This window comes from Lineus longissimus, chromosome 6, assembly GCF_910592395.1.
Source record: "Lineus longissimus chromosome 6, tnLinLong1.2, whole genome shotgun sequence".
In the NCBI taxonomy this organism is placed as follows: Eukaryota; Metazoa; Nemertea; class Pilidiophora; order Heteronemertea; family Lineidae; genus Lineus; species Lineus longissimus.
Window position 1 is genome coordinate 2832657 of NC_088313.1, and position 13066 is coordinate 2845722.

Consider the following 13066-nt stretch of genomic DNA (forward strand, 5'->3'; position numbering starts at 1 on the left):
CATACGGTACAATAAGTTACCATTTGATGGGAATGGGACAATGCCCTCACTGTGTATGGAGTCATAGGGATAAGAAGACATTATTCATTAGTGTTGGTACAAGTGATTTTGCCTAAAAAGCATGCGCATTCAAAAACAAAATATGCAATGTATCACGTACATGACCATGACGACGTGCAAGAAAGTGCACTGGCCAGTGCATACCCTATGGCTATGTGCTAGTAAACATGGTAAACATGAACAACGTCATTATTCATCGGCAGTTCATTTTACTCCGAGCTTTTTCTGAAACATATAGCCATGATGATTAGGCCTACCATGTACCATGACCAATAACAGCACTAGATCATGTAGATGTCAACAAGTTCACATGAACCGTTTAATCCCGCATGGCGCATGTGGCGCATGCGTCTAAACCAAAGCCCCAAAATCACTTGTTTTGGTCTATTTCACTTGTGTTTACAACTGTTCAATGGATTTATAGTTGAATGCGATCAAACTACGTCTTTTCAATCGTGGATTGTAAATTTAACCCCATGGGCCTAGGGAAGGCCCTATAACAATACTTTCGACACCGTGCTCACTGCTGATTCTAAAATGCACCACCTAGTCAAAACAGGACATATGTTCTTCTAGGAATAGATCTCTTTCCAATATTTCGTCATTCCACTATCGTCATCACCTCATGATACTTTCATTGACATTACAGGCACACATCCACATAGCACTCTTCAAATCATCTACACAGTGGTTATCCAACTAGGATTATAAAGGTAATTTCTTAGCCCCGCACAGTGGGTTTCACTCTTGATAAAGGGGCACTATTGCTAGCAGCTAGGTAGGCAGGATAAAGTTAGACGAAGTAGCCGATAGGGGTCTCTTACCCCTCAAAGTCCGTCACAACTATTCAAGCTTGTACAAGGAATACATGCAGCGCTGACTCTAACAAGACCCAATGGGAATGTCGCACAGTCATCTGTCAAAAACAAGACCTATGTTGTAGTATGATCTCTTGCCAATATTTAATAATTGCACTATCGTCATCACCTCATCATACTTCATTGATTTTACAGGCACACATTGACATCGACCACTGTTGCAATCAACGACACAGTCGCTATCCAAGTAGCATTATAGAGGTAATTATCATTTTCATACCTCATTAGCATGTGAACCAATCGCGTCGCGTCCTTTGCGATCACGGCAAAGCCTCATGGAATAATGTCTTTCACCGTTGAATAATTTTTCATATTCCATGCCAGCAACTTCAATTTCTTCATATTCCATGGCTAGAAGTTCAATACTAATATAATATCCAAGATAAAGTTACAAGAAGTAGTCAATAGGGGTATCTCACCTCTCACTGTATGTCCACACTATTCACGCTTGTACGAGGAATACATTCAATGCTGAATCTAACAACACCCAGTGCCCTTACTCTGTATATTAGTCACTGGAAGATGGCCCATTTCACTCCTTGCTTCTACTTCACCTATAGTCTCATTGCAAACGCCTCAGTTCTATGATATCACATTCACTTTCAGCTGTCATGCAACGCAACAACTGTGCTATCTGCCATCGCACATCAACGAAGAAGTGCAGCCGCCCACATTCCACCTCACGTCTGTCCGACCAGCTGCAATCCTCGAGGACGCCCCACTGTACCACGATTTCACTACGATGTTTGACAAGAAGGAGCAGTGCGCGAGATAGGCTAATGAGCAGACTTCCCTCGCTTGAGTTTCGGAAGAATGTTCCATATCGCGCTAAGCTGACCACTGCTGACCATGACAGGCGTGCATTGGACTGGTACAGGTTGGAACTGAACATTGAATATGCTGGTGGTGACGCTTTCTGATGAGAAGTTGGTCGTGACTGATGCAGTATCCTTGGACTTGTCCACAGCATCGTTCAATCATTGCTCTCTGAGCTGCCTTGATTCTGTACTTACCCAAATACTAAGACCAAATGCCTGTTGACTGTGCTTTAAGAGAGACTGGCGCCATGCCTAGAGATATGACTGACCCCTATTGGCAAATTTGTATGACTTTATCTTGCCTACCTAGCTGCTGCCTATAGTCTCCCTTTAACTGCAGAACACTTCAAAGTCGATAAAATGCCATGTTCCACCTTTTAATGTGTTCAGACCGCCATTTTCAAAATAATCAAATCAGGACACTGCCTTCTAGTCTCATAATAAATTTTGCTTTCCTCAATAATAACATTTCTTCTTCTTCAATGCTTTCATCATTCCAAACTTCTCCTCCTCTGACTTTTACAGGGGTACAGTCATGGCAATCAAAACCCAAATACTGAGACCAAATGCCTGTTGACTGTCTGTTTTAAGAGAGACTGGCGCCATGCCTAGTCTCTCTTAAAGCACAGTCAACAGACACCAACCCCCTCAGACTCAGAAACCACAAACGCCCAACCCTTCCTGCTACCTTAATACTTCTGGGTGAGTAAATATTGGCACATTCGTGTTGAACAGGTTTCAAGCAGAACAACTACACGTCCACTGGTGTTTGACACTCCCGACTCAAACACAATATGTTAATGATAGTGCTCATGTAGAACAAACAGTATCGTTTGAGGAGTAAACCAAATCATTGGAACATATTTCACGATTAATTGGACACCATCGCCACGACTTGGATGCCTCTGTACAAACCCTCTCTGGAATCCATGCATGTAGGTGCTGACCTCAAACAGGGGCTACCCTGGGGCCCTTTCGGTCGTATAACATTTGCGACAACATGGTACGATACGAAATCGACTCAAGCTTGTGAGTGTAAACTTGATTTTATTTTAGAGTATTGTAAATTAGATGTGGCTGTTCAGTTCGTAATGCCAAGTTGAGGGAGGAATCATGATAATTCAGTTTTGCGTTTCGCTTTCAGGTTTGGCTGCGATCTCCGGGAAAGTCACGATCCCTGGTGATGTCTACGCCTGGATTGCAGTATTTGTGCTGCCGATCAACAGCGCTATGAACCCAATACTCTACACATTGTCGTCTCTCGATCTCATCAAGTAGGTGACTTGATATTTCCTTTGGATGACTCTTACCTTGAATTATGGGTGCTCTAGATGAGCTATGGACGGATTTCATTATGATTTACACAATAAATCAAGCATTTAAAACCGTGCCAATATCCGCGCAGCGCGTACGGCATCCTGCGTCCTCTCTGTCGTTTCCCTTCAACAACCTTAGGTTGTCATTCCATCAGTATCTGGGGAAGTTTTGCTAGTTCAGTTCAAGACACGTGTCCAAACCAATTACGCTATTGGGTTGTTTTTCCGTATATTATTTGGTCACGATTCTATGTGCCAGGGCAAAATTCTACCCTCATGTTTTCCAAAGATCCAAAACAGTTTGAAACTATTTTGTGGACTAACCGACTCATATCGTGGTAACAATGTCATTTGGAGCTTTTCTTGTTTCTTGACTTTCAGTTGACGAAGATGATGAGGACGGTTCCCCTAAGGTAGTCAACTGTTACCCAGAGGGCAGTCATCTCCTGCCTTACGTGGTGGAGGAGTCCAATATGCTGAACCTCGCCCACGCCATGAAGACCGAAACGCCCTCACTGCCGCTGCGGGACATGCGCAGCGTGCTAAGGATGTGGCCAAAGCCATGGCATCGCTGCATGAAAGAGGCCTGATTGCGAGCAGTGTGACTGTAAATGACGTTGGGATAATTGTCAGCAACGGAAATCAGGTAAGACAAGTTGATTTCGGCTACTCTATGAGGATTCATTTTACGAAAGATATTGTCCTTGTGAGCAACAGTTTCTGACAAAATGTGCTCTTGCTGTCTCTCTTGACAGCCGTGCTCTGACCCACTGGACTGGCCATCACTTGAATTCTTAAAGGGTAACTACCGGCAAACGCAAGGTAGGTCAGGATAAGTTACGATACACGAAGTTGTCGGTATGGCCGTTTCAGTCTCACTATCGAAACTTTAGACCTACCGCTGAATCAAACATGTCTTTTCAGACTTCAAATTTACCTCCTAGTTTCTGCCTATAGTCTTCCTTTAAGTGACGCATTTCACGATGCAGTGGCACAAGAGTGCAGGCATATTAAAATCGAGTGTTTCCTTGAATTGTAATACGCCGCGATCAGTTCGTTTCCCCAAGTCGAAATGTTGGATACTGAAGAATGGATCTTCCACCGATCTAGCCGGTGCGGGCGGCTATCGGTGTGACTGGAAAATTACTGTTGCACTAAGGTTGCCTGGCAACAATGCATTTTAAAGCAAGTGGCCAACTTGAGCTGTAATAATCAAACTAGACCATATTATCCTATTTCAGAAATTAACGATGACTTGCAACGTCAAATCGGCATTCCTATGTTCAGGTGTGAAACAAGCCCTGATTCCGCGAGATTTGAAAGATAATATCCAGGATTTCGGCAACCTATGCAAGCGACTCTTACGTCACCACACCATGAACAAAAATCAGCATTGAAGGTGTTATATGGGATCAGTTTTTGTTCACTGTGATAGGATATACCAATTGACTGCGTCGTTTTAAAAGCTGTTTGAGACTTGCTTTCGACGAGTAATTTCATGTTAGGTTATCGATTTGACTCGATGTTGCACCACTAGATTCTATAGGCTCTCTTAATTGTATTGGCTCGATTTCTTAATTTCACTTTTACATGTTCGTGTATTCGTGTAGATAGGACAGAATTATATGGCTTTTAAGATGTACGACAATTGATTTGCTTGTTCAACATAGACGGTGTGGCGTTTGAACTTTATACGAAGCGTCACGATGAAAACGACCACACGCCGATGCGTTACTATGGAAAGGACAACAAACCGAGCATCACTATGGAAAGGACAACAAACCGAGCGTCACTATGGAAAGGACAACAAACCGATAGTCACTATGGAAAGGAAAACAAACCGATCGTCACTATGGAAGGGAAAACGAATTGAACATCACTATTGAAAGGACAACAAACCGAGCGTCACTATGCAAACCGAATAAGAATTGGCGTTATGATGCTAACCTTATCGACACGTTCTCGCTATAAGCATGCTGTAACTTCATAATTTCCAATACAATATCTATGCGTAACACATATTTCTTTCTAACAGGAGAAACCGGCTTACACACGATTATGAGATGATATTCATAGGGCACATCTTCCTCAGTTTTATTAATGTATGTACTGAAAATAAAGATCCAGAGGTTTCGCAATCCACCAAAGAAACAAAACCCGTGAAAATTCCATTTTCCTGAAATCTTCGCGTATCACAAAAACGAAGAGGCGTGAAAATTCCTTGACGGTTTACAATTATTATTTCACATTCTCCAAACAGACACAACACAATATAGTAGAACCGCCTTGTCACGCTACTATTGCATGTACTGCGCGGAGTATGTTTACTTCATTGTCTGGACGCGTAAACTGGTCTTGCAAGAGCAGGTTGTGTGGTCAGGGTCTTTATGGCCAAGTATAAGTGACAGAGCCTTGTGGAGGTATCATAACTAAATCCGTTGAACGTGGAATGGTTGATACAGGCTTGCAAACACACCAACTTTCTGCTGCACGTCTCCGATTGCATGAGTCGAGTCGCGGTGGTAGTTGGGTTGAAAAGTTTCAAGAAGTATTGTTGGCAACCGCGAACTGAAAGTAAGATAAGACGTGCAGTTTACAAACGACTAAGCTGTGCGTAGATTTACCAGTACGCACTCCATGTTAGTACTGCAAACTTGGTTGTATCTGGTATGTCGCGTTGCACATTTGAACCAACACATCTTTCCCGAAACTGAAGGACTATACATCTTCAACCACATCTCCGTTTTCGTAGTTTTTAGCCCAATTCTCCTGCACTAAACAGGTCTATTGTATAACCACATGCATTGGCATGGGCCACGTTGCTCAATATTATAGGCGACAGCGTTGCCGTTGGCGGTTTAGGTCCTAACCTTTCATGCCTTTCCCTCGAACGTCTTTAACTACAATCGCCCTCAGGGCTACCTTCCTGCCATCAAAATGACCTCCAATGTATATCCTTTTTGTTGAGAGAAAATAGCTACTGTGCTTCGTTGCTCCAATCACCTGCCAATCGTTCCTGGAGAGGCCAAATAGAATTGCCAAACCGTAACGCGTACTTTTATCACTGTGATAACCAGTGAGATCACCAGCTTGGACCTGTAAAGACATAACAGCTTCACGTAGTACAAACACTAGTAGGCAGGGCTGAAAAAGAGGTAAGTCAACACACACACGGCGCACAGGGCGACTGGATCGCCATTAAAAGTTGACATTGATATTGCTGATTTGCTCACAATGTCATGCGATTGGATTTTGTCTCTAGCCCTGCATCTTCTATATTGTTTTTTTAACTCTATACTCTACTTGTTAGTAACCAACGACAAGCCTTTTACCATTGTTTTAGTATGAGTGCGGGTCACTTGCAGAGGGTGTATTAAAATCAAAGGAAAATTTATGGCGAGAGAGACCAATTACACGAAACCGTGATTGGTCGTAGCAAGCGGACACAAAAGAAGCAGGCAAAGAATTTCTTTATTTTATTGGACGTTAAGCCATGCGAGCACTACGATATAAGGGCCTCATTATCTTTTTGACTAATGAAGTACCCATACATGATGTACACCGTGTTGGTGTCTTTCCCAGCATGCCCAGCAGATGTTTTCTTGGCTAATATTTGTTACTTCTTTGTTAGGTGTAAAGGAATAATCCACTTTAATGGATAAACATCTCAAATATGTCATATCGTAAATCAAAGTACATTGTAATTAGTTTCAATAGACAATAGTACTTGACTTATGACCGATCAAGCACTACTTGTTATAGAATTCGTGAGTGACAGGGATTCCTGCTGCAGTGGAAAACAAGTCATGGCGTCGATGCGACACGCAGACTACTAAGTATTCAGAAACAAGCAGACAGTAACCTTGAAGGGTATCGAAAACAATGTCTTATTTCCGATCGTAGAGTTTGTAACCTCTGTTGAGTGGACCAGGTCGAACGTCCTGGAAACGTCAGGGACGGGTCTGAATATATCCACATAGTACGTTTCGCTGTTGATTTTGTTGTATAGTTGCCATCCGATAACATATCCTTCTGCTTTGAACATGTGCGGAGCGGCCAAATGGATGATCACCCAACCGGCGTAGCTGCCGGGGAGAGCAGTCGGTTCCTGTCCCTGAAGATACACATCCTTGCAGTTTGGGACGACAGCGACAGTTGGAAAAATATCGAAAAACAGGAAACACAATGAGGTAATAAAAACTATTGGGTCAATTGCGATTCCACTCTGGCAGCTTGACAAACTCGTGATTTCTTCATTAGCATTCCACATCCCTGCTAAAAAATATATAATGCGGTAAAATGGTTCCCTCTCCAAATTGTACTTCGATTAATGGATCTTGTATTTCAGAACAAATCTATTCCGGTAAGAAAAGTGATTAATTTAATCCGGTCACAGGTTCAGCGATCCCGTTCCAATCGGTCATATAAAAAGGAAGCGTTGATACAATTACTAGTACGGAAACTCTCAAAAGGCACAGTGCACTACAGACGAGCAGAATGAGTAATTCGCTCGCGATCGACTCTTTAGTGCGAGAGGTTCTATGACCAGTTTCAAGCCAGGACTGAAGACGCTGCTCTTCTGTGAAAGCGCCCGTAGGCAGGACTCTTGGGAGTCGGCGCTATACATTGTACAAGACACTAATACTTGTGACTGTCAGCACCGTCAAAACGTATCCAGAAGTATTAAGGTAGCAGGAAGGATAGGGCGTTTGTGGTTTCATACATACTGCTTCCCGCATGGAATACAGTTCTTGCGTTTTTCCGTATACTTATACGGTAGTACTTGTCGTGTAAACTACACAAACTAATGACGTCGTTCAGAAGGCGTCACTGCGGATGCATTTGCAAGAATAACACCAGGATTATGCTGTATGTATCCCTGTACTCCTTTCTGTTACAGGATCCCGTTTGAGAAAACTTCAGCTTCTTCACAGTTTTCGCAGCTGCCCATTTTGGTCTGCGCCTGGTGGGCAAACATTCTTTATCAACTACTTGATAACTATATATTGAGAAAAGATCACACAAATATCAAAATGTGAGATAATTTTGAGGAGAACTACTTTGGCCGATTCACTCTGCCACTCGCGCGACCTCGTCATAATCGTCACGATGTGACGACGAGGATTGATTTTTCAATATGGCGACCTAGAATGGTATTCGAGAGACTACGTCCGTTCCCTAGCCTCGTTGTCCCAAGTAGCCCAACTGATATTAGTTGAAAATTATACCGCAGATCTGGAGAATAAAGACGTTCCTGAGAATTGTCGAGCTAGTTACTTCGGAAGATCTGGTGAAAACGGATTGTTTTATTGAACGTTGTTGGTATAGTCGAAAGGATGATTTCATGACGAGGATCATCGTAATAATGCGAACTGTTGGTGTGATACTGACCAGTCGGATACTGCTGTTATCAATCCCTTATCCTAGGTTCATTTGCTGGCTGCAACGCGAGTTGGTCAATAGATGATAGTGATAAATATATAGATGGATGTCGTTTGGAAAGAACGATAATTGCTTCTAAAAAGACCATACAGTTAATCAATTATCGGTAAAACTATCTATTGAATTCTAAATTTCTATTTCACTTCAGGTGATCAGGACGCTCCAGATTCAGACCGAGTTGTTTCTCGCCACAACTGGGACAAAGACACTCTAATATTCTTTCTAGTCCTCTTGATCAATGAGCAACGAAAAAATACACTACACCCATACCACTAAAATGTGAAGACGACATTAACACATGTACAATGTAGTTATAGAGATATGAAAAGGTATATTTTCACAAATCAACCCCTCAATGAATGCAACTGAGTTGGTCAGTAACCCACCAGCACAGTAGCCAGAATGCAGTATGGCGGTATATGATAATGAAGAGCCTATGTAACATTATGGTTATGAAGATACAACCCACAGGGATGTTTCATTAAACATAATTATGATAAAAATGTCGCACAAGAGAAAGACCGTTGTCACTCAACCTCGTTTACCCAGGGGTCATTGCGCGCTCCTGAATGCTAATCAAGTAGACCCCGGATGTAGAGGTTGCAGCTTGGTGCCTCGCTGGCATGTGGCTGCTGCCGTAATAAATATCATGTGACCCGGAACCATCGCCCTGACCAATCATGGTTGTTATGCTGAAATGGACATCATTTTGGTACCAGGCCATAATTACCAAATTTCCGACGACTGCTTTTTTATGGCGGATTGCGGTCAAACCCTAATCATTTGTTCTAACTGAATTCTTTGCCTGCTTCAAATAGAGCAGCATTGAACCATGTTGGTACAGAGGACCTGGTCATATCAACAACACTGCTGAGGAAACATCTGAATTCGTTTTGGTCATTATTTGGAAGGGATACTGAACAATTCAGTAAAGGGTTCTTTCTATTCTCCGTGCAAAAAATGACGTGTAATTTTTTTTATATCAAACAACCACCTAAACATGATACCACTGGGCACATTCAGGTATACAAACAGGGTACAACACCTTCACCTCACTGGTAACACCCTGGGGGACTTCACTGGTAAAGAAGACTTCAAGGATCTGCCAGAGCTAAAGGAACTCCGGTCGAATCATTTTAGATTTGGTTGTATGGCCCCACAAGTCCCCGAAGAGAATTGTTTTCCAAAGATGGACCCGTTCTCTTCCTGCACTGATCTCATCCGCATAGGCGCCTTGCGGATCTTTCTGTGGATACTTGGGACCATTGCTGTGGGCGGAATATCCTCGTACTCCTCCTGAGGATATTGACAAAGGAACCAACGACGGCGAACACCACGATCATCACAAGCCTCGCCGTGTCCGACCTCCTCATGGGCGTGTACTTGTACATCATCGCGGCTGCGGACACCACATTCAGGGGGTACTACATCGAGGTTGACTGGACCTGGAGGGAGGGCATCGGATGTAAGATTGCCGGATTCCTCTCTGTCTTATCAAGCGAGGTGTCCGTCTTCACTTTGACTGTCATGTCAGTGAATCGTTTCCTGGTTGTGGTGTTCCCGTTCAGCAAGCAAAAGATCAACTTCAAGAAGGCGAAGATATTGGTGGCATCAATATGGATCTTTGGGGTCATTTTAGCCGGTGCACCGTTCTGTGTTGACTACTTGCGACATTCGTACTATTCAAGATCTGGCGTCTGCCTCTCGCTCCACCAGACATCAGAACCCGCCCCAGGCTGGGAGTACTCGGTCGCCATCTTTTTAGGACTCAACCTCGTTGCGTTCATGATCATCGCTGTACTATACACTTGGATGTACGTCATCATCAAATGCTCTGTCGATATGATGAAACACAAGACCAGTCGGAAGAAGGGAGAGAACAAGGAACTAGTCGTTGCCCTCAACGTCCTGACTGACTTTGCTTGCTGGATGCCCATCATAATTCTAGGTGAGTAAATATTGGCACATTCGTGTTGAACAGGTTTCAAGCAGAACAACTACACGTCCACTAGTGTTTGACACTCCCGACTCAAACACCAAATATGTTAATGATAGTGCTCATGTCGAACAAACAGTACCGTTTGAGGAGTAAACCAAATCATTGGAGCATATTTCACGATTAATTCGCATAATTGGACACCATCGCCACAACTTGGATGCCTCTTTACAAACCCTTTCTGGAATCCATGCATGTAGGTGCTGACCTCAAACAGGGTCTACCCTGGGGCCCTTTCGGTCGTATAACGTTTGCGACAACATGGTACGATACGAAATCGACTCAAGCTTGTGAGTGTAAACTTGATTGTAGTTTAGAGCATCGTAAAAATTAGATGTGGCTGTTCAGTTCGTAATGCCAAGTTGAGGGAGGAATCATGATAATTCAGTTTCGCGTTTCGCTTTCAGGTTTGGCTGCGATCTCCGGGAAAGTCACGATCCCTGGTGATGTCTACGCCTGGATTGCAGTATTTGTGCTGCCGATCAACAGCGCTATGAACCCAATTCTCTACACACTGTCGTCTCTCGATCGAATCAAGTAGGTGACTTGATATTTCCTTTGGATGACTCTTACCTTGAATTATGGGTGCTCTAGATGAGCTATGGACGGATTTCATTATGATATACGGAATAAATCAAGGATTTAAATCCGTGCTTGTGATGTTTAAGGTTACTGTTTCCTGGCTATTCCTGTGGGTTGCTATAACCTCTGTTAGAACCAAAAAGTGACTATCAGTGCCATTGTATAAGACGTTAATGGCTTCCTCATCCACAGTAGACAACTACAATAAACATACTCGTCATTTCATATTTGCTCATCAAAAGCTGGAGACTCGTATATACGGCTTTTAATCTTTGACCAGCCCTACCAAGTATTTCCAACTGAAATGTCCATCAGCTGATATAACGTTTTTCTTTTAGACTGATATGTGGAAAGAAAGAACCACAGTTGGATTACTCTTGAAGCACTAGGACGAATGTGTCTACCCATCAGTAAAAAAGCTTTAAAAAATAAGTACTTATATCAGATATTGACTAACAGCTGATCCTCCTCTTCGCTGTCCCCCTAATGATGCAGGGTTAGAGTGAATCTAGCCCAACGATGCAGCTGATCTCACTCACTTCCTACGAGTTGATATTTCTATGTTAACTGTAGGATTACGATACTGAGTCGTCTGTATTGCAGCACCACTCATGCACTCCAGCGCTCTCTGCATCGCGGGATACAATATCCGCGCAGCGCGCACGGCATCCCGCGTCCTCTTTGTCGTTTCCCTTCAACAACCTTAGGTTGTCATTCCATCAGTATCTTGGGAAGTTTTGCTAGTTCAGTTCAAGACACGTGTCCAAACCAATTACGCTACTGATCTTATAAGGGGGAAAATGGGATAGATCGATCAACAGGGAGAAATTGGGTTGTTATTCCGTATATTATTTTGTTTACGATTCCTTGGGCCAGGGCAAAATTCTACCCTCATGTTTTCCAAAGATCCAAAACAGTTTGAAATTGTTTTGTGGACTCACCGACTAATATCGTGGTAACAATTCCATTTTGAGCTTTTCTTGTTTCTTGACTTTCAGTTGACGAAGATGATGAGGACGGTTCTCCTAAGGTAGTCAACTGTTACCCAGAGGGCAGTCATCTCCTGCCTTACGTGGTGGAGGAGTCCAATATGCTGAACCTCGCCCACGCCATAAAGACCGAAACGCCCTCACTGCCGCTGCGGGACATGCGCAGCGTGCTAACGGATGTGGCCAAAGCCAAGGCATCGTTGCACGTTGTAGGATATACCAATTGAGTGCGTCGTTTTAAAAGCTGTTAGAGACTTGCTTTCGACGAGTAATTTCATGTTAGGTTATCGACTTGACTCGATGTTGCACCACTAGATTCCATAGGCTCTCTTAATTGTATTGGCTCGATATCTTAATTTCACTTTTACATGTTCGTGTGTTCGTGTCGATAGGACAGAATTATATGGCTTTTAAGATGTTCGACAATTGATTTGCTTGTTCAACATAGACGGTGTGGCGTTTGAACTTTATACGAAGCGTCACGATGAAAACGACCACACACCGATGCGTTACTATGGAAAGGACAACAAACCGAGCATCACTACGGAAAGGTCAATAAACCGAGCGTCACTATTGAAAGGACAACAAACCGAGCGTCACTATTGAAAGGACAACAAACCGAGCGTCACTATGGAAAGGTCAATAAACCGAGCGCCACTATGGAAAGGACAACAAACCGAGCATCACTATGGAAAGGTCAACAAACCGAGCGTCACTATTGAAAGGACAACAAACCGAGCGTCACTATGGAAAGAATAACAAACCGAGCGTCACTATGCAAAGGAAAGCAAACCGAGCATCACTATGGAAAGGACAACAAACCGAGCGTCACTATGGAAAGGTCAACAAACCGAGCGTCACTATTGAAAGGACAACAAACCGAGCGTCACTATGGAAAGGATAACAAACCGAGCGTGACTATGCAAAGGAAAACAAACCGTATAAGAATCTAATGGGCGTTATGATGCTAACCTTACCGACACGT

General features: G+C 43.2%; 1 protein-coding gene and 1 long non-coding RNA gene across 2 annotated transcripts; both read left to right on the top strand.

The window, feature by feature from the left end:
• The first annotated feature begins 410 nt into the window (after positions 1-410).
• Positions 411-2222, top strand: LOC135489734 (uncharacterized). The gene is made up of 3 exons (XR_010447207.1): positions 411-773; positions 1074-1139; positions 1545-2222. It is a non-coding gene; the product is annotated as an uncharacterized LOC135489734 (long non-coding RNA).
• A 7292-nt stretch (positions 2223-9514) lies between these two features.
• LOC135489419 (G-protein coupled receptor GRL101-like) lies at positions 9515-12308 on the top strand. The gene is made up of 5 exons (XM_064774773.1): positions 9515-9537; positions 9744-10462; positions 10918-11047; positions 11179-11201; positions 12091-12308. Exons 1-5 carry the CDS (start codon positions 9515-9517, stop codon positions 12306-12308), a joined length of 1113 nt encoding a protein of 370 aa, XP_064630843.1.
• The last annotated feature ends 758 nt before the right edge of the window (positions 12309-13066 follow it).